This window comes from Malurus melanocephalus, unplaced genomic scaffold, assembly GCF_030028575.1.
Source record: "Malurus melanocephalus ecotype Western Australia unplaced genomic scaffold, MMel_1.1 scaffold_123, whole genome shotgun sequence".
NCBI lineage: Eukaryota > Metazoa > Chordata > Aves > Passeriformes > Maluridae > Malurus > Malurus melanocephalus.
The window spans coordinates 1,825,910-1,844,788 of NW_026623355.1; the positions used below are offsets into that span (position 1 = coordinate 1,825,910).

General features: G+C 39.8%; 1 protein-coding gene across 1 annotated transcript in view; it reads right to left on the bottom strand.

The window, feature by feature from the left end:
• The window catches only part of NECAB1 (N-terminal EF-hand calcium binding protein 1), a 53,382-nt gene that overhangs the window by 23,753 nt on the left and 10,750 nt on the right, over positions 1 to 18,879 (bottom strand). Inside the window, exons 3-5 of the mRNA XM_057370366.1 lie at positions 17,295 to 17,403; positions 4,546 to 4,571; positions 2,125 to 2,222 (exon numbers count right to left, since the gene is read on the bottom strand). Of these exons, the coding sequence (XP_057226349.1) occupies positions 2,125 to 2,222; positions 4,546 to 4,571; positions 17,295 to 17,403 (233 nt within the window). The remainder of the gene's footprint in view (positions 1 to 2,124; positions 2,223 to 4,545; positions 4,572 to 17,294; positions 17,404 to 18,879) is intronic.

The following is an 18,879-nucleotide window of genomic DNA, read 5'->3' on the forward strand; positions in this document are numbered from 1 at the left end:
TGAAGAATGAATGCRCTCTCCACCTGAAGTGGCGCACACTCTGGGAAAGTTTAGCAGTGACTTGTATTTAGATGTGCTGAGTTTTCTTCAGTCCACARAGTCAGAGGGGATGGAAGGCTCATGGCAGCTCTGAGGACTGGGTCTGGCATCAGTCCCACGCTTTGCAGAGTGGAGTTCAGATTCAGTTTCAGCAGCTTTTACTCTTGGTTTTTAATAGGACAATTTAGTCCTTGGAAACTTGGTCTGGGTCATTGGAAACCGACTCAGCCACAGTAGATACACCATGTCCTGGTGGTGTCACAGCGTAGATCTTCAATTCCAGACTTTTTTCTATATATGAATTTTCCAACTAGGACATTGCTTAGAAAATAGTAATAAATATTGTCTCCACTCAGTAGGTGGTCATGGGACTCAGTGGCTGCAGTGGCAGAACAAAGTTTTATGCTGCTGTGGGAGAGGAACCCCAAGCCTTGCTCAGGATTGTGTCAGTGGCCATTTAAAACCAGACCAACCATTTCTGAGCACCTGCCTGCATGAGCASGGAGTCAGCTTGAGCTAGGAGCTGCCTCTCATCTTGTGCATCACTGGTGAATGATGAACATCATTTATCCATGCTATATCAATGTGCTAACCAACTTTGCTGCATCTCCAGCTCTGATTTTGGATGGCTGTAGTCCAGATTTTAGACCACAAAGCTTGGTAGAATTTGAACTTTATTTAAGATGGAAACTTACTTRAGTAAAGAAATTTTAATATTTGCATGCCAATTATTTATCAGGTAGTCAGGTCACATAACGTATCTGTTTCCTGAGAACTGAATTCCTGCTGAGAATAAGAAAAATTTTGAATTGAAATTTTAATTTCTATACAAAACTGTAGTGGCTGGGAATATCTCTGGCCGGAAAGCTTTATTCTGGAGTATTTGAGGACACATTTTTTGTTTGACTGTGTTCACACACAGTTTCTACTAAATGGAATTGAAAGCATTTTCCCAGTGTTAGCCTTTCTCTGTTTCTGCCACCTCTAACAAATAGTCAGCCGAAGTGTTCCTGAAAGACACAAAACACATTAGGCTTAAATCTTCAGTYAGGAAAATAGAATACAAAGAAATTATGGTTTGGTTATATCTTAGATGGGTYCTTTAAGCAGACAAATGAGACACTTATTAATATTCCAGATTTACTTCTCCATATTTCTAGYCAGGCCAGCACATACATTTTATAATCTGATTAATCTGCTGTGACTCCTCCTTGTAATTAACTTCTGAAGKAATTTTTAAATGCTGTCTTTTGTTTACTTCCAGTTGTTAAGAGATGATGTCCTGCCCTTTAGCAGAAGWATTTTATACACATGGCTTTTAAAAAAAATTATGCACAGCTGAAATGAATCAATGTGTTGCTTTTTAATACCCAGCTCAAGAAGACAGTGAATCAGCACCCATTCACTTCCTCAGGAGTGGAAGATGCACAGCACAAATGGAGAGACATTCAGCTTCCTGGCTCAAGCTCTGAATAAATAAGCTACATTCAGGTTTTTATTTTGGCAGTTCATGCAAAATRTATGAGTACTTAACTCCTGCAAACACCCCAATACCAAAGATAACAGCTTCACCAAAGAAGCACCACTTTCTCCATTTTGATCTCTCCATCGATTGACTAAAAACAAAAACAAAACCAAAAAAACAGAGGGTTTTTTACTCCATGGGTTCTCACTGAATAATTTTGGCTGAAATTTCTGTTCTTGGTGACTAGCCTAGTGTGAATCTGTGTCTGGGTTTGGAGGATCTGGGTTCACTTCCCTGGTTTGTGCTTTCCCTCACCTTTTAAAGCTGTTCCACCTTGCACAGAATATTGAACATTCCAGCCAGGGAAGAGGAACAAATCACCCAATGCATTGGCACACTTTGGCTACATCCAAACTGCAATATTTCACAGACAGAACTTTAAAGATTTTATACCCAACCATTTTGACAAGACTTTTCTTATTGGATTTTACTACAAACACGCATATTTGGAAGAACTTACATATGAATTAGTAACTCTATTTGGATAAGAAAACTACTGGAAATACTGTTCAAATAAACAAAATATGCAATTTAAAGAAAATGTCAAAGGTTTTACTTACTTTCTTTGTTTTGTCCATTGCCTTCAATATGGTTATGTTTAAGTCTTCCAAGACAGAKAGAACATTTTCATACTCTCCTAAGTGCTTTGAAAAATAATCTAAAAGAAGATAAAACCCCACATCACCTACAAATCACCTGAAAAATCAGAATTTCATGATATATCAGCTTTATCAAGTCTGAATTCAGCTACAGCATTACTAAATATCTAAATACAAAATGAAAAGGGATTACAATAAAAAGGATAATTTTATTTTTACATTTTGTATTCTTTCTCTGCAGTCATTCCTGACATACTTAAAATACCAAAATCAGTATTTCAAAACATTTTCTTTCAATCAATGAGTCACCWAATTCACAAAAAATGTAAAACATCAATTTGACAACTGAAACAAAAATATCTRCATTGTCTTTGTAACCTGAATTTTCAGTCTAATAGTCTACAGTTACTAGCAAGAAATGAAGTTTTCATGTGTGTGTGGTGAATTTGATTATATTGATATGAAAATGAATCATTCTGGTAAAGCCCTTAGAGGAGATAAGATCAAAAGGGAGCTGCTGTGAGTCAGGGTTGGTTGAGACCAGTTGTTTTTCTGAGAAATGAAGAGACATGAGCTGGCCAGATAAACTTCTAGTCCCAGCTGCTGTGATTACATTTTCAACAAATAAAATRCATGCAAAATTCCTTTTAATGAAAATCATGGCAATAACAAACTGCAGGGTGTCCTTGTGTAGCTTCTCAAAGCAAAGGAGGTTTTAGCAGCAAGAGCTGATGGAAAATCAGGGGGCATAACTCAAGAAGAGGGGTTACAGCCAGAGGAGGAAGCAAACCTGGGAAATCATGACCCAAGTTCCCTTTTGGTTGATGTGGTGAAATGCAACAGAGGGACATACAGAAAGGAAAAAGTATGAAAATTAAGGAAAAYTATGTTAATGCTTAGAGACAGTGTTAGACTGTCAGATCACCTGGAAGAGCACAAAAATCAACATCTAAATGGCAGACAGAAAGAACAAGATTAGAGAGGAGGTTTTTTTAATAATAAATAGCAACACTTTGGGGCTTTTAAGASGTCAGCATGAGCTTCTCAGGGCTATCATCAAAGCGTAAGTTAGCAGGGACACTTAAACGTGACCTGGTATTGCTAAAAGGTTGGATGAAATTATTTAGAATGAAAATGTGAATTAGCACCCTGGATGCTTTTTAACTCCGTTTCTGAGGTGAACTGGGATAACACAGAAAGAGCTGCATAATCACAAACTTAAACATGTGTTGAGTAAACTCAGCACCAGATTCACAGATGAGAAACACCCTGCTGGCAACATCTGAAAGATTTAAAAGGCAGCTGGAGCAGCCTGTATTTAATCAAAACAGCAAACAGAGCCAGTGCTGGACTGATGCTCAGCCCAGCAGAGCTCTGCAACTCCAGTGCAACATCAACTGCAGTAAATCCCTTGTGGAACAACACCACCTCTCTTCCTTAGCCAGGTTTATACCATTTTGGCCCAACCAGAAGTAGCTGTCACAGCCCAGTTCACTTCAGATGAGTCTCCTGTCATGTATTTATGAGCCACAGGATGAGGAGTCTTTCAGTGGGTTTTGGCCATGGGTGGAGTCACCCTGCAGGTGAGCTGGTCTTCAACTTGACAGTATTTTCAGCTTTTAAAGGTCTTCAACATTACTGACCAGTGGAAAACTTACCAGGCTACCATCTTCCCCTCAGAAATTGGCTGGTTTTGATAAGCATGATTTTTTTTGACATTTTTTGGGAGAAACTGCAAAACTCTCAGTAAATTGTTTTCTGCTGCAAGAAGCACTCCTAAATCAGGTGTTGTTAGATATGCTGGAGAGCAAACAGGGTGTTGGGGAAATGACTCACAGCCCAGGATGAGGTACAGAAATGGGTAATTGGGCCAAAATCTAGGCCTTGCAGGAATTTTATTGTGACAAAGGATCATAGAACTTGTCAAATTTGCTGYTCTCCTTGGCTCAGGTGGGAGGAAAGAAATGAGTTTTCTTTTAGTGAGACATTTGACAAGCACTAAAGTGAGAAACTAGCTAGAAAAAAAAATCTCACACAAAAGGGAAATAAATTACAAGTCATCTATCTATCTATCTGTCTATCTATCTATCTGTCTGTCTGTCTGTCTGTCTATTTATCTTTATATCAGAACAGACATTGAATTTCAGAGAATGTGAAGTACTGATTAGGAAAACTATTTTCAAACTAGATTCTGCACATAGGGGATGACAGAGTCTGAAAAGATTATAAGCCATCTGCATTTTCCCAGGAGTTCTCTGAGTGATAATTATTTTCCGTTTGAGCTACAAAGATTAAACAGAAAAAAATAATCACATGGCATGTTTATTTGTACAGGGTTGCTGCAGGCATAGATTATGTTCTTTCCAAAAAAAAAGAACTTACCACAGAGCTCTTCTGTGTCAAGATTGCTGGAAAGATAAGAGTACAGAAGGTTAGTGAGGTTAGCAATGTTTATTTGTTKTATTGGTAAATAGTGCATCTCAAATATTAACCTGACTGGCGTGAAGCCCCCCTGCCTGGGCTGCAGCAGGAGATGTTTTAGTGCCTGGCTCTTGCTGGGCTCGCTCTGCTGCCTCAGGGAGGGTGGTCTGAAGCAGAAGCTGCAGCCTCCCTGGAGCTGGTGGAGGGTGCAGCCTCCCTTCCTGATCCCATTCCCACTGGCACCTTTCCCACTCCCGGCAAACTCGCTCTCAGGTTCAGCCTTTGTGCATCGTGATGCTGCCACTGCTCCCAGGCCTTTGGTCCCAGTTCTGGCAGAAATCCATCCAAACACCAGAAATGTTGGGGTTGGGGTTTTTTCTCCACGCTTCTGCCTGTGCTCCTTGTCTCTGGCTGTCATGCTGGACAGCAAGGCTCAGAGAGCTTGGCCTTCCATGCTAGAGGAGAAAAAACCCCAGAAACTTGCTCCTGTCTGCATCCCTTGCTGTGCCAGTGTTCTAGGGGAGAGGCAGAGGGAGAATAAACCCACACACAGCCCAGCAGCACACATAAATCCTAASACTTTCTGGCCATGCAAGACCATTTCACCACTACTAACTTTGGCAAAWTTGGTGATGCGAAAAGTATAGATGTTCTGCCATAATCCCATGCCAACATTAAATAAATACATAAATGCAGGGAAGAATTCTGCTCAATTCAAACCTGTTCACTTGAAGGGCATTTGATCTTGATCAACTTTGAAGTGATATTTTCTCTCAYAAGCAAGGCCTTAATAGTCAAAAGAAAAATAATAATTCGACCTACAGCTCATTACTGAAAGTTGGCATATTGCCTTTCTTCCAAGGAGGAAAGGAAACAGACYATTAAAGAAACTTAAAAGCATGAATGTCCTCTTCGAATCTTGCTGAGGGGTGAATATTGAACGGCTGATTGCACTTATATTTTTTTCACTTATCTTTTTAATGGGTTTTTTTAATTGACCTTTTAATAAAATGATGACACAGTACTATCTTAAAATCACTTTCTCCACTGGTAACTTCCATAAATCTGGCTTTCATTTCAGAGAAACTGATGGAAATTGCAAGATCCTGGATTATCATAAACTTGCYGACTCAGGAGTACAAAAACTTCTGAACACATTTAATTGATAATGTAAATGAGATTTTCACACAACATTTATTAATTGAAGGTGATCTTATCTGCATTCAAACAGGCCAAGGTAGATGGCTGCAAATGAGACTTACACCTGGTTTTCCCAAAGACCTTGGTGGCAGGTATAAAGGAATTCTCAGTCTGTGAGAATTGGTGCTGAAGCTGTGAAACTTCTAGGTCAACAAACTATCAAACTTTATGATGGGGAAAAGTGTCAGCAGCTCCTTAAGGCTGTTTACCACACATCACTACGGTATCTATGGTCAAATGTGTCCGACATTTCTGCAGTTCAGCAGTCCATTTTGGAACAGTCCAGATGTTCATCTCTTGAATGGAARCTGAAACCCTGAAAGCTGGAATATTGCCTGAGTCAAAAACCCTTGACAGAATATGATGAGGTTAAATGACAGGAGGTTGCTGCTACAATGCCAACTGTTTTATCATTGTCCCTGCATTTTCTGCTCTTTTGCATRATCTGCCCTAACCAATTAATGTAGAAGACATTTCTGCATTTMTTGATGTTCAGCCTGATAACTGTGTTTAAAGCAGCCTTTCACATGGTTGACCAGTCCAATTCACGCTCTGTCTTCAAATTTCATTTTAAAATTAATTCTGGTCCTTGTTTTTTTGCAATATTCTCAGCACCATGGTAGTGAAATAGGGAGTGGCTCAGAGGCTTTCAGTATCCCTATTTTCACATGCTGTTAGCCCTGTAGACAGGAGTGACACAGCTGCAAATGGACTACCAGTGAAAAGGGAAAAGTATTCAGGTGCTGAATTCATTTTCAGTTAGAACTCAACACCTGACTAACCAAAAAATATCCAAAGCAATTTGTGGAGCAGGCCTGTGACAGAACAGAGGGGAAAAAACAAAAGAACATGGATTTCTGTCTAACATACTCAGTATTTCTTTCTCTGTTATAAATACCCTTGGAGGCTTCATTGTTCTTGGCATCCTGTTTGCAGGGGATGCTGTTCTAGACAGGGAAGCTATAATTTTATGTCACTGATTATTTCATTCTCTCAGAAATAATGACATGCTGCTTCAAACACAATTGTGAATAAACCCAGGAATTCTTTTGATGCATAGAAGCAATTCTGAGTTCCCTGCAAGATGCTGCAGAAATAATTAAAGAAGTTTGGCAAGTATTTAACAGTACAGGAGTGAGGTGCACACCAGAGGGATGTTTCTGTAACTCTGCACTCAGGTTTACAGCAGGCACCTGTTCATCATTTCAGTGGGTACAAGTGCCAAGGATGCTTCTGCTTAGAATATAATCTGGCAAGGCTGAACATGCTATTAGCAATATTTACTGGGTGACTCACATCCAGGCACCAGTGCTCCACTCACGATAAGCTACCAAAGCACAGGGTGAGCCAAATGCATTCACATCTTGTCAGCAGGATAATTCAGAAAATTCTGTTCTCAATTTGCTTTCTGGCTACTAGATGCAGTCCTTCTATCTGTCTGTATCCAAAATTCTCTACCTAAAAACGTGAGCTAATTTTAAAGGACTGTTACACTGAGCAGTTCTGATCACTGRAAAGCTGATTGTATCTGTTGGTCAGTGACAGAAAAACAAGCAAATTCATTGGAATGAACTTATTYATGGTACCTCTGGAAGTGGTCCAGAGCGTACAGCTGCAAAGCAGCCATGATCTTGGTCTGTCCACTACAGCTAGCTGTGGGATGGGGAGAAGGGAAGGTTAAAACTGTTCCACTCATCCACCGCCGTGGATCCATGGATCCATCTGCTGACCTGACACATCCTGTTCTGTGTTAAAAAAGGCACCTCAAGGCAGAGCAACCAGCAGAAGATCTGCATATTTTCCCTGGACCACAAGATATCTTACAGAATGTGGAATCYGGAATGCAAAGCAGTTACTTCATTGAAGAATCCAATATGATACAAAGGACTTCATGAACTAACTTAATTTAGGAAAATCATTGCCATGACTTACAGCTGGAGAAGGACARCWCTTTCTCCTTCAGATCTCCCTTCATTCTCAGAGATTAGAAGGATTTATTTCAGATGCTTGAACTAACTCTCTTTTTGGTCCCATTTGCATGTCTTTTTGTTAAATTTGGATTTAGAGATGAAAGTCTGAAGCTAGTATTGCCTATTAKGTAGAAGCATATAATTTGTGGAAAGGAATTAAGGGTTACTTAAACTATGCAAGGGTAACTGAATAGACACCCATGGACAATCTCAGGCAAAAAGCTGTAAACTCTTTGCAACAAGAAAGCCTGGATACCATTCCACTTTAAGTCAGGAAAATGAGATAAGTGCTCCAACACTGCAGAGGGTGTTTTGCAAAGAAGCCTTAGGTGTGTGCTTCCATTTTAAGGATTTTCTGCGTCACTGCTTCTTTGCAGTGAGCACCTTTTTGTTCAGGTTTGTTCAAGGTTTCTTACCAGTGGAGGCACAACTGCTTCCAGTAGGATGCAGCACTGCAATAAACCCAGGTGTTGGCCTCTTGTCACAGAAAAGGGAAATGAGGAAGGAGGGGCAGAAGTGGGASAGAGCTCCTGTCCCTGGGGAGGCAAACTTGCTGCCTCAAGGACAYTGCTGCTCTTCAGTCCCAGATCCAYCWGGGCTGTGCACCCTGGGGGCTCTCAAAGGCAGCAKTTTGGCTCTCTGGGCTCTGATGTGGGCAGTGGGGTCACAGCTCTTTTAATATCCCACATCTTGCTTCACCAAAAAATTGCTTGCTTAGCTCCAGGCCAAGTGATAACTCCAGAATCATCACTTGCTGCTCTGCCTGTGGCAGCACTGAAGGAGAGAATACAGGGGGGTTCTTTCCTGACTCAGAGCTCATCTGAAAGAACAACCCTCTAGTCCTTTGCAATGGTTCACAGGGATGCCTTGACTGCATAGCTGACAAGTCACCCTAATTATCCCAGCTGTAACAGCCTTTGTGTTGCTAAAAGASACTTTATAATGCTATTAAAACTTGTGCTGTATGCTAAAATTTGTAAAGCACTGTACAAGGGCTGCACAGTTTTGATTTTTTTTCAGAGTCTGAATGACAAAAATCTAAATGAGGAAATGAGATGCAGCATCATGGTGGCTCTTTTGCCAGAGAGAGCAATAGGAGATGAAAATGTTTCAATTTCTTGTTTTGTCACGAAGGGTAACTGAAAAGTTTTTTTTTTAAAAAAAAACCTTGAGATTAATGATATATTGTTAGATAAAATAAAACTTTTTTTTTTAGTTTATTCCACTCATTGGAAATGCACAGGAGTAGGCAATTCCAGAATGCTGGAAGTCAAGCAGATGAGGCAGAAGGCTTGGCTGAACRGGGRYCTTCTTTTTGWTCTCAGACRAAAAAAGGAAGGTGTTTGCCYAGTGGAAGCAAGRTCAGGTGACCTGGGAAGAACACAGAGATGCAGCTTGGCTCTGTAGGGAGAAAATTCATGCAGCAAAGGTCAGCTGGAGTTGAAGCTGGCCAGAAATATGGGGGAAAATGAAAAGGCATTTTAAATACATTAATGGCTAAAGTCAGTGTAGAAACAGCATCAGTCCACTGCAGGATGAGGATGGTCAGCTCACAAACAGGGACATGGACAAGGCAGAGGTGTTCAGTGCATTCTTTCTCTCTTCAGCAATGATGATGGACCAAGGGGGTCTCAGTGCCCCGAGCTGGAGGATCACASCTGTGAGAATAATGAACTCCCAGATGTCCCTGAACTTGTGTGGGATTTGCTGCTCCAGCTGCATCCCTACAAATCTATGGGGCCCGATGGGACTCACCTGAGAATCCTCAAAGAGCTGGCTGATGTAATCACAAAACCTCTCTTGATTTTTGAGGGGTATTAAAACCCTCTGGGAAACCCAGATTTTGGGAGTAGGGCCCCAAACTGCACCCACTGTTCAGCAGTGAGTTTACTGCAGGGAAGCCAATGTTATCTACTGCAGAAGTGAAATGAAGCATTTTAAGTAAACTCCATTTAGTTAAATGCAACTGAAAATAGTCATTACTGCTTGTTTTTTTTTTTTTTTTTTTTTTTTTTTTTTTTTTTTTTTTTTTTTTTTTTTTTTCTGAGAGGGATTGTCATTTGTTTCTGCAGAAAGCTGGATTTCCCATTAAAAATAACCATTCAGATGGAAAATTTCCAAGCAAGATTCTATTTGCAGCTCCTCTGTCTGACCAGAGGATCTGYTGGCATCAAGATTGTGTAAATCATTCTTGGTGAACTTGCTTTGATCAGCTGTGAAATACTRAAATGTATAATCAGCTCACTCTGACCAGCATCTTGGCTTCGTCTCTGTGCTTCATTTCCAAACTGATTTCTATAGCTATGGTCTCGAAAAATCTGAGAGTTAAGCCAATAGCTATAATTTCATCACTTAAACATTAGCAAACACACTTTTCTGATGCCAATGTTGCACCATGTGCCTGAATTTCTAATTTAATCTAAAAGAATCTGTTTTTAAAAAATGGTCAAARCCCAATATATTATTTTCTTCTTCCAATTCTTGCATTCAAAAATTACTTTAGAAAAAAAATTATTCACCTGCAGTTCATCTAATTAAAGACCCTGTCTGAATTTCATATTGTTTTTCATAAATCTTTTACTTTCCCTGTTGTACTTAGAAGTTGATTATTTTTTTTCTGTGCACTGTTATTGAACTGTGAAAGATCAGCAATAGCATGAGRCTGAAATATGCCTTCCAACCAAAACAAAAGGACATCATCCAAGGCAGAGAAAATCAGTGCACTTGGAGTATCCTTAAACTGCTGAGGACTTGTCATTATTATCTTTACAACCAGAACCTTGAAGGAAGCATTCTGGTCCATATAGCATGGCTTTCATTTTAGTGTCAGTGCACAGTGCTGGGCTCCAGGCTCATGGGTTCCCATGAYTGCAAGGATTGCTGACCAGCCTGGYACTCTCAKYATCCWATTGTCACTTTTTGGAGTTTGCTGCTGGGGCAGGTGCTCTCAGCATTTCTCTTTCAGCCCAAGGGAGRAACTAGGGCTCTGCTAATGAAGACCTGGCAGGTGACAGGAATTCACTTTGGGGATGAGTTCTAAATGTGGATATCCATGCATGCACAGGGTGTCCAACCTCCCCTGCCAGGCAAAGGARCCCCAGAGTTCAGTGGAACTGGGAGGGTTTAATAGACCAGCTCAGAGGAGACTGAGAAGTAATTTGATATAACATGGGCATCCAGTGTTGCTTCAAATGTTCTAGCATTTCTCCCACTACCCRTGCCCTGACTGCTTCTCCTTTCCATCTTGGGCTGATTTTCCAGTATGAGCATCCTAAATGCTTAATGCATGAGGTGCCATCACGAGCTAGGTGCCATCGACTTCCCTGACCATGAGGGAGCCTGGACACCCTGCTGACACACACATGCAAGTGTAGATGTGTCTCCATATTGCCACATCCATGCCAATGTCTACTGGGCATGCAGCATGACACCCCCTCCCAAAAACCCAGCATGAGCTCAGTGCTGCAGGTGCCCGAGGCTCTCAGRTCCTCACCAAACTCATCTCTGGATTGTGCACCGTTTAACTCAGACCACACACAAAGGTTTAATGGGATCTCCCCACCTTTGGGAGGCTGTCTGAGCCCAAGGTCCTCAATAACCCTACTGTCTAGGGTCCTGACTAAGGACTTCATTTAACCAATGAGTAAAGTGAGAAAAACAAGTTGGATTCCCCCCAGACTCCWGTGAGGCAGTAATCAGTGAAACATTTATCACACTATCTCCCCGGCAGTGCTGCAGACTAAATCCCTGTGAGACCTTCTGCATGTCTCCTAGTTTGTAACTTTGCCAAATATTCTCATTATCTTCTGACACCCTTTCCCAGAGGATGCCATTATGCTAAAACAATTTCCATGAAAGTTATGAGTGAGGGAAGAGAAGGGTAAAGGATTAGAGTAAAAAGGAGGTTTACATTTGCAATGACTTTTGCTGAGACTTATTCACTAAACCATTAACCATGTCAAGGTTTCCTGCTCTGCTGGAACACGAGCTCATCAGAGCTGRCATTAAAATTAAGCAGGAGATGATTTACCAAAGGAAAAGGCTGTAACAGCCTTCACCCCTTAAGTCACTAATTTAATACTTTTCCTGTGTATTTCTCTCCATGTACAAAAAGAGTTGTGCTGCTGATACCTTTTTCTACTTTCAGTACAATTATTCAGGCAATAACACATGTAAACAAAACAGCTTTCTGCAGTATTTCTGCAGAATTACTTCTTCTAAAGCTCAGCTGTACTTCAACACTGTTTTGCATGCAAGATGTTTTGCATTCAGTTAATAACCAGAGTGCTCTGAGACAGCAGAGCGTGTGGGTCTTCAGCTCCAAAAATTACATCAGCTCCAAAATTACTACAACCTGCAGACCATGTACCCCACGAGCTGTGTGTTGTCACCCTCCTCATCAGCACAAAGGAAGAGTTCTGGTGCCTTTGCAGCGCTTGCATTTGCTCCAACACCCTTCCATTKCTGCCATCAGCCCTGCAGAGCCTCTCTGAGCACGATGTAGCTTGGAGCTGAGACTGGGGGAGGAGAGAGGGGTGAGGAACAGGACTGGGTTTCCCTCACCTTCACARACTTCCAGAATGGTTAACTCAGAGCTCAGTAGTAAATAGAGATTTTTTTAAGTCTTAGGAAAAGCACTGACCAGGTCCAAACTGACATTACAGATGCATAACATGGATGTCATGTCAAATATATGTCAAATAAGGACACAAAGGTAAGCTCTTCCTCTTTCCCCTTCCCTGCTCAAAGCCATGCACCCATATTGGTTTGACCCTTACTCTGGAGTCCTGGCTCCTACTCAAGACACTGTGGGGATCTACCTTGGCCTCCTGATACCTTAAAAAGAGCTTAAGATGTTACCCAGATGCTTACAGTGTGTTTATATTGTGGCTATCTGCAAAACACTTAAACCATTATGAACCTGAGAAGCAGGATCACTGTGTAACTCCAGGTTGAAGCCTAAGTCACTGCTCTTGATTWCYTGCCTATACWTGTTTGTTGGGGTTTTTTAAATGTCTTTAAATACAAGTCACTGCTTTGCAGTAGAAGCAAATGCATGGTGGGGAACAAGAACCTGGAGATGTGGCTGTAACAGCCCTGACCTGATCACGGCTGCATCAGCACAAAGCCTTTCCTGACACGGGCAGAGTGAGGGCATCTGAGTGAGGAACCCCACAAGCACTTCTTTGTACCATTTAATGGGCTGTGACTGAACAAGGATTGCCCAAAGGTTCCATGAGATCCTGGAAAGCACAAATAGAAGTGACTCTCGGTGGAAGTCAAATGTCTCATTGGCTTTAACTTCAATCAGAAGTATTGGCAATTCTGGAAACTGCATTTGCAGAAGAATGGTAAACTGCTACCCCTTAAAGCAGTCACCTCCTTCTAATTATGTGTCAGGAATGCTCATTGTATAGCTTATCAAAGCATTCTACCATCTCTTGATGTAGCTTTTGAAGCACAGCGTCTCTGAAGTTTCTTCTTTTACTGAAGAATGTTAAARCCAATGTAATGTATTAATTAATTCTTGGTATAACCTCCCTGCCTTCATTAACAAACAGGGGACTGGCATTCACTGGGTCACCACAGCGACCTGTTTACTGGTCCAGTGTTCTGTTCTTTCTTTGTGGCCATAAGCAGCTTTTAAGAAAAATCAAACTATGGTTTTGCAAATAGGAATAAGCTAATCTGCCCATGGGGACAATTTCTGGATAACTGTGTATTTAGCAGATGGCCTATAAATTAATTATTATATTGGCTTATGGATCAGTGAAAGGAAGACCCTGACATAAATTTACTTGTTTACAATTTATATTTTTGACTGTCAGTTTCTGCATAAATAGATTTTTTAAATTTAAATATCTTCAAGAAAGGTAAAACATCATAGCAGTACTGAAAGATGGAAAAAAAAAATTCTTTTTTTCATCGATACATGACTTCATCTAATTTGGTTGTCTTATGAATTTGTTTTTGGCTATATCCAAAGGAAAAAGGAACAGAAGTTAAAAAATTTAGGCAATCAATTTGTACTCTGTGTCTTTAGTGGTATTTACTTAATATTTCAAATGTTAAAAAAAGATAATATCCATTTTTTAAAATAAAAAAAATAGTCAGTATACATGCAAGTACATTCATAAACTGCAAAGTAGTTGACTAAATTATGTACTGGGGAAATACCCTTAGCTAATGCAAATTTTCAGTAAAAGCAATTATCTTCCCTGAATGAATAACCTGYACTTTAGGATCTAGACAAATTGTACATTTAAATGCAACCTATCATAATAAACTCCTATTCAACCTGTGTCCTGGAAACTTTATGTGGCAGTAACTAATTTTTACTCATCAGTTTTTCTTGGTGGTTATTCACCAATTGACTCTTCTTTTACTTTGTAAAAAGAGAGCACCTGACTGCTTCAAATACCAAGGTGCAGAGATCATAGTTAGGCAGACATGACCTGAATTACTGGAAAGTTAATACCTCTGTTATTTGCCCTGCTATCACATTGGAAATGGTAATTGCTGATTTTAGCAGTCYTCCACAGCCTATCTGCTTTGTGACAAGCATGTTGCATTAGCTTGGACTGATCTTTTTAGAAGTTAAAAGTCTAAATCTCTCTTCAACAAGACTGACATTAGGGCCTGTGTGATAGTGGGGTTTAATACCTGTTTAATTTAGCTCCCTTAAAAGTGTTAAGCCAGTGTAAGTATTTCATGCTTTGAAAATTTTATTGAAAGATTTCAGCAGCATAGCTGAGAAGGGAATTCAAATTGTCTGAGTTCGTGGTCCATGGCTATCACCCCAAGGCCACATCTCCTTTTTTATCTTCAGCCTTTGAAGTACAAAGACTCATGCACACAGACAGTGAGGTTTTGAATGCTGGCAGAGCTAAAGGATTTAATGCAGGTAAAACAACCCAAAGTTTGCTCTTGTGACAAGCTGGTTATGAAATCTTGAGACACTCCAAGAAATGAACTAAGGGATCATTGATATCTGTCCTAGGCATTTACATGTAGTGTAAATCACTGCATGTGTAATAATATGTAATAATCTCAGTGCTTACAAAATATTTCTGGTATAGAAATATGTCTGCAATTTGTAAACAGTGAGGTGAAGCAGAGAGAAGATAWAAGATTTGCCTGGAGTTTGACAGTGTCTGCATTTTAATTGGATAAGAGAGACTAAATAATCTCCCATGAAAATCTCCTCCTGCTGTCYACAAATCTGAGCAGAATTCTTTGCTTTCCCCTACTAAAAACCATCCATAAACTACTTCTGACTTGCATAATTTTAATTTCGTTCCCTTGGATAATTTGGCATTGAAAACTCCTCAAAATAGACGGTTTGGGGATTGTTTGATACCTACATGATTCTCCTAAAGCTAACACTATAACACTTCCCAAGGTTCAATGAACATTTTGCTACTTTTCTTAGCCAGCTCGTTAATTTGAGACATTTTACATAACCTGCCCTTTTCCGGAAATGCCAGTGAATAAAGTTTTTGCCTCATTATTTATATCTGCTTCATGTGACTTTTTTTAGGAAGTTATGCTAACAAGGAAATTTTATTATACTGTCCAAGCTGTCTCTCTTTGCTATATCCATCTGATATCTGGCATGTGACATCTTGCTGACACRTTTCTCAAAAGCTTACAAAGGAGCTAAAGGAAAGCTTTAAAATGTGCCTCTGCTAAAGAGAAAGATCAAGCCTGGTAGAATACTTSTCAGCTGCAAAGTCACCCCAAAGCCTTTTATCAGTTAAAGATGTCATGAAAAAAACACTCAAAAACTGCTTGTTGCTGTTTTAAATCCAATCTTCAAGTACAGTTTCTTATCTATATCTAGGTTTTCCTCTGTAACAAATATTCATCCATTAATACAAAGAACTTTTTCTTCCAGTTGGAAAAGGTGATTTAGTAGCTTGTCTTAGTCTTCCACCTGCTCCATTCCCCGAAATACATGAAAATTGAGCCCTTCACACTACGTATTCTGTGAATTTTGTGCCCAGATTTGGCCAGTCTTTTCCTGGATAGTGAGAATGGTCTCTCTTTCAGATGGCTGCTATGACAGTTTTATTGCCTGTTTTATTGATTTTCAGTTAATAGCAGTAGCATTTGACAATTCTACCTATTCTTCAGATATGTATTCTTCAGTATTCTTCCTGCATACCTCAGTTTTYCCTCTTGTATACCAGGAGGAAAAATACAATGCTACCCTCACTTTTCTACRTATTTTTCAGATCTGTATATCCTCTGTTAAAGAGAAAATGGTGTACAAATGATAATAAGAAAAATTATTTTATGAATTAAAAAATCTTTAAAAAAAAAAAAAAAAAAAAGGAAAAATAGATGTAGAACATCTGTCTTTTTTCTTAGAAATCTTGATTAGTATCAAGGAATTCTGCCTTATCAGGATGCTCCCTGACAAACACAGACAAATGGAATTTTGGTAATATCAATCACTTATGCAAGTATTTGTTATGTATGAGGAAATCCAAAGCTGTACAGATGAGTCTGGCTCTGAAATCAGTTTTTGACTCTGGCTACCATTAACCATTTTAGTCACAAGGGCACATTGTTAGCTCTTGTTCAATTGGTGTTCACCCAAGATCCTTTTCTGCCAAGCTGCTTTCCTGCTGGGTGGGCCCCAGCTGATATTGGTGCATARAACCATAGAATCACAGAATCATTTGGGTTAGAAAAGACCTCTAAAGCCATYGAGTCCAGCTGTTAACCCAGCACTCCCAAAACCCCCAAATACCTCCAGGGGGGTGACTCCACCGCCTCCCTGTCTCCATCACTCCATCCCTTAATTATCTTATATAGCTTGTAGCATTTTGCATTCCCCACAAGTTGAATAGATTGAGCAGCATTTCTTCTGCTTCCTTCAGGACATTTTTTTGCACAATCTCTAAAATCTTGTGAATTCTACTACGAAACTGCATTTAATTTGATTCCATTTTCCACAAAAACATGGGGTTGTTCCTCCCCATATGCAGGACTGCATTTCTCCTTTCTGTACTTCATGAAGTTCCTGTCAGCTTATTTCCCTGTGGCCTTGTTAAACCCAACCATAATGGGAATATCCGAACAGCCCAAGCGACAGCACCAACACAAATACCATGGCACCAGACAGGATGGCTTTTTTAGCTTTWTGCTATATATAATTGCTTCATTTATTTTATTTCCTTCTCAACATCTGTTCCTAGTATTCATCTCAGTATGACTCAGTGGGATTGAGAATTGAGGAATTCACASTTAAGCCTGAAGGAGATCACAGCTCCTTTTCTTTCCATGGTGGGGGAGTACAGAAAGCATCCAATTTCCACCCTGTGTTCTCAGTACCCAAATCACATTTATTGGAAATGCAAATATTTCAGCAAGTTTTTGAAACTCTTCCCTTGTACAGTTTATAGCCACATAACACAGCCTGACTTGTCTCAAGCAGCTTTCTACACAGACTTGTTTCCTAAAATCAGCCTGATGTCTGTTTTCCATTCTTGGWCATGGAGAGTGGCCCTGGAATTGCAAGGGGGCACTTACTCAGTATTGTGTGTATCAATGGCGTGAAAAAGTTCATGCAGTTCTTCTCCACTCAGAACTCCRTCAGCAAAGTAAGCTTTGAATTCATCAAAGGACAGTTTTCCGTCATCTGAAACAATAAAGAAATGAAAATTGCCTTAGTTTCATTCATTTTTTTTTCTCATTCATTTCATGCAGTAGAAGAGGAARGTATGAAAGGTCTTCAGCTTAAATGTAGAAGAACTTTACATTTTGAAATGCAAGGGTGATAATGCAAGGGGAAAGTGAAATAAARATTCACCCTTCCTGTTATTTAGAAAAAAATGGAAGATTAAACTGTAGTTAAGTAACAGTTTATCTAAATTGACTGAGTCTGTATGAAACATAAAGAATACTTTTATAGCCTAACACTTCATAACTTTTTTTGGGTAGCACTAAATTTAAGTTCAGAAGTTTCTTTCTCTTCGTTCCTATACTGAATCCCTCATGGGGCACTAGACAACTGTAGAGGGTAAGACTAAGATGCCCTAAGCACCAGAAAAATCTACAATGTACTGTGGCTCAATTTTATAGTGGTGAAGAATCTATTATAAAGGCAGTATACAAATCCTGTAACCACATGATGTACTACAGCAGGCAGATTTGAAGGGCAGAGTTGGGAAGTTTCCTTCTTTTACTTGCTATTATTTCATAATTACTTTGACTGGAATATATGGCTTCAGATGTCTTGAAGAGGTTTGAAAATTGTACAAATTAAATGTCTGCTTCAACAAAACCTTTTTGAAATGTTTAATACAAAAAGAAAGGTTGTAGCTGGAGATGATCATCGTTGCAATCAAAATGAAATGTCAAGATCTACCGGAGCCAGAAGCCAAGATGGCACAAAACTGCAATGATTACCCAGCTGAGAGCCTGAAGAYATTTGCCATTTGGCTCTGGTTACAGAGAAGGAATATCAAATACTGAGCGTGTTGAGCTGTGTGTTCTCACAGCTACGCTTCCTTTGGATGTTACAGATACAATCAATTTCTAATTCAAACCACCTCTGCAGCTTCATCCTTTGCTGGGARGGGTGATTTGCATGCAAGTTATGCACATACTCAAGAAACTAGTGACTTTTGGCAACTTCCCTGAAATAAACATATGATTTTACCCSTATGGGGTATGACACAAAACCTGAAAGAAGTCTATTTCAGTCCTTCAGGATCATTGGCTTTACCTCAGTCCAGAAAATCACTGATCCACCAACAGCTGGATTGGGTACATTAGCTATTTCCTTTTCATTTTTATCATCTAAAAGCAGAAATTACCCTTTGGTTCATTGCAATTTATTCTCAGTAACATTCTGAATGTTAATGACATTGAGTAACAAATCTCTGAGCTTGTTGCTGGCAAAACACAAGCAGTTTTGAGCCCATTTCATACTTACAGACATTATACAGTTACCTTTACTCAAGAAAGCTCTGATTATCCAGGGATTTCTCTGATTTTGAATGAGTGTGACTGTTTTACCATAGCAGGGGAGGGCTCAGCTGCCTGTGACCATCCTTGTGCTTCCTCAGTGCTCAGATGAAGCTCAGACCCAACACTGAACAAGTGCCCCCTG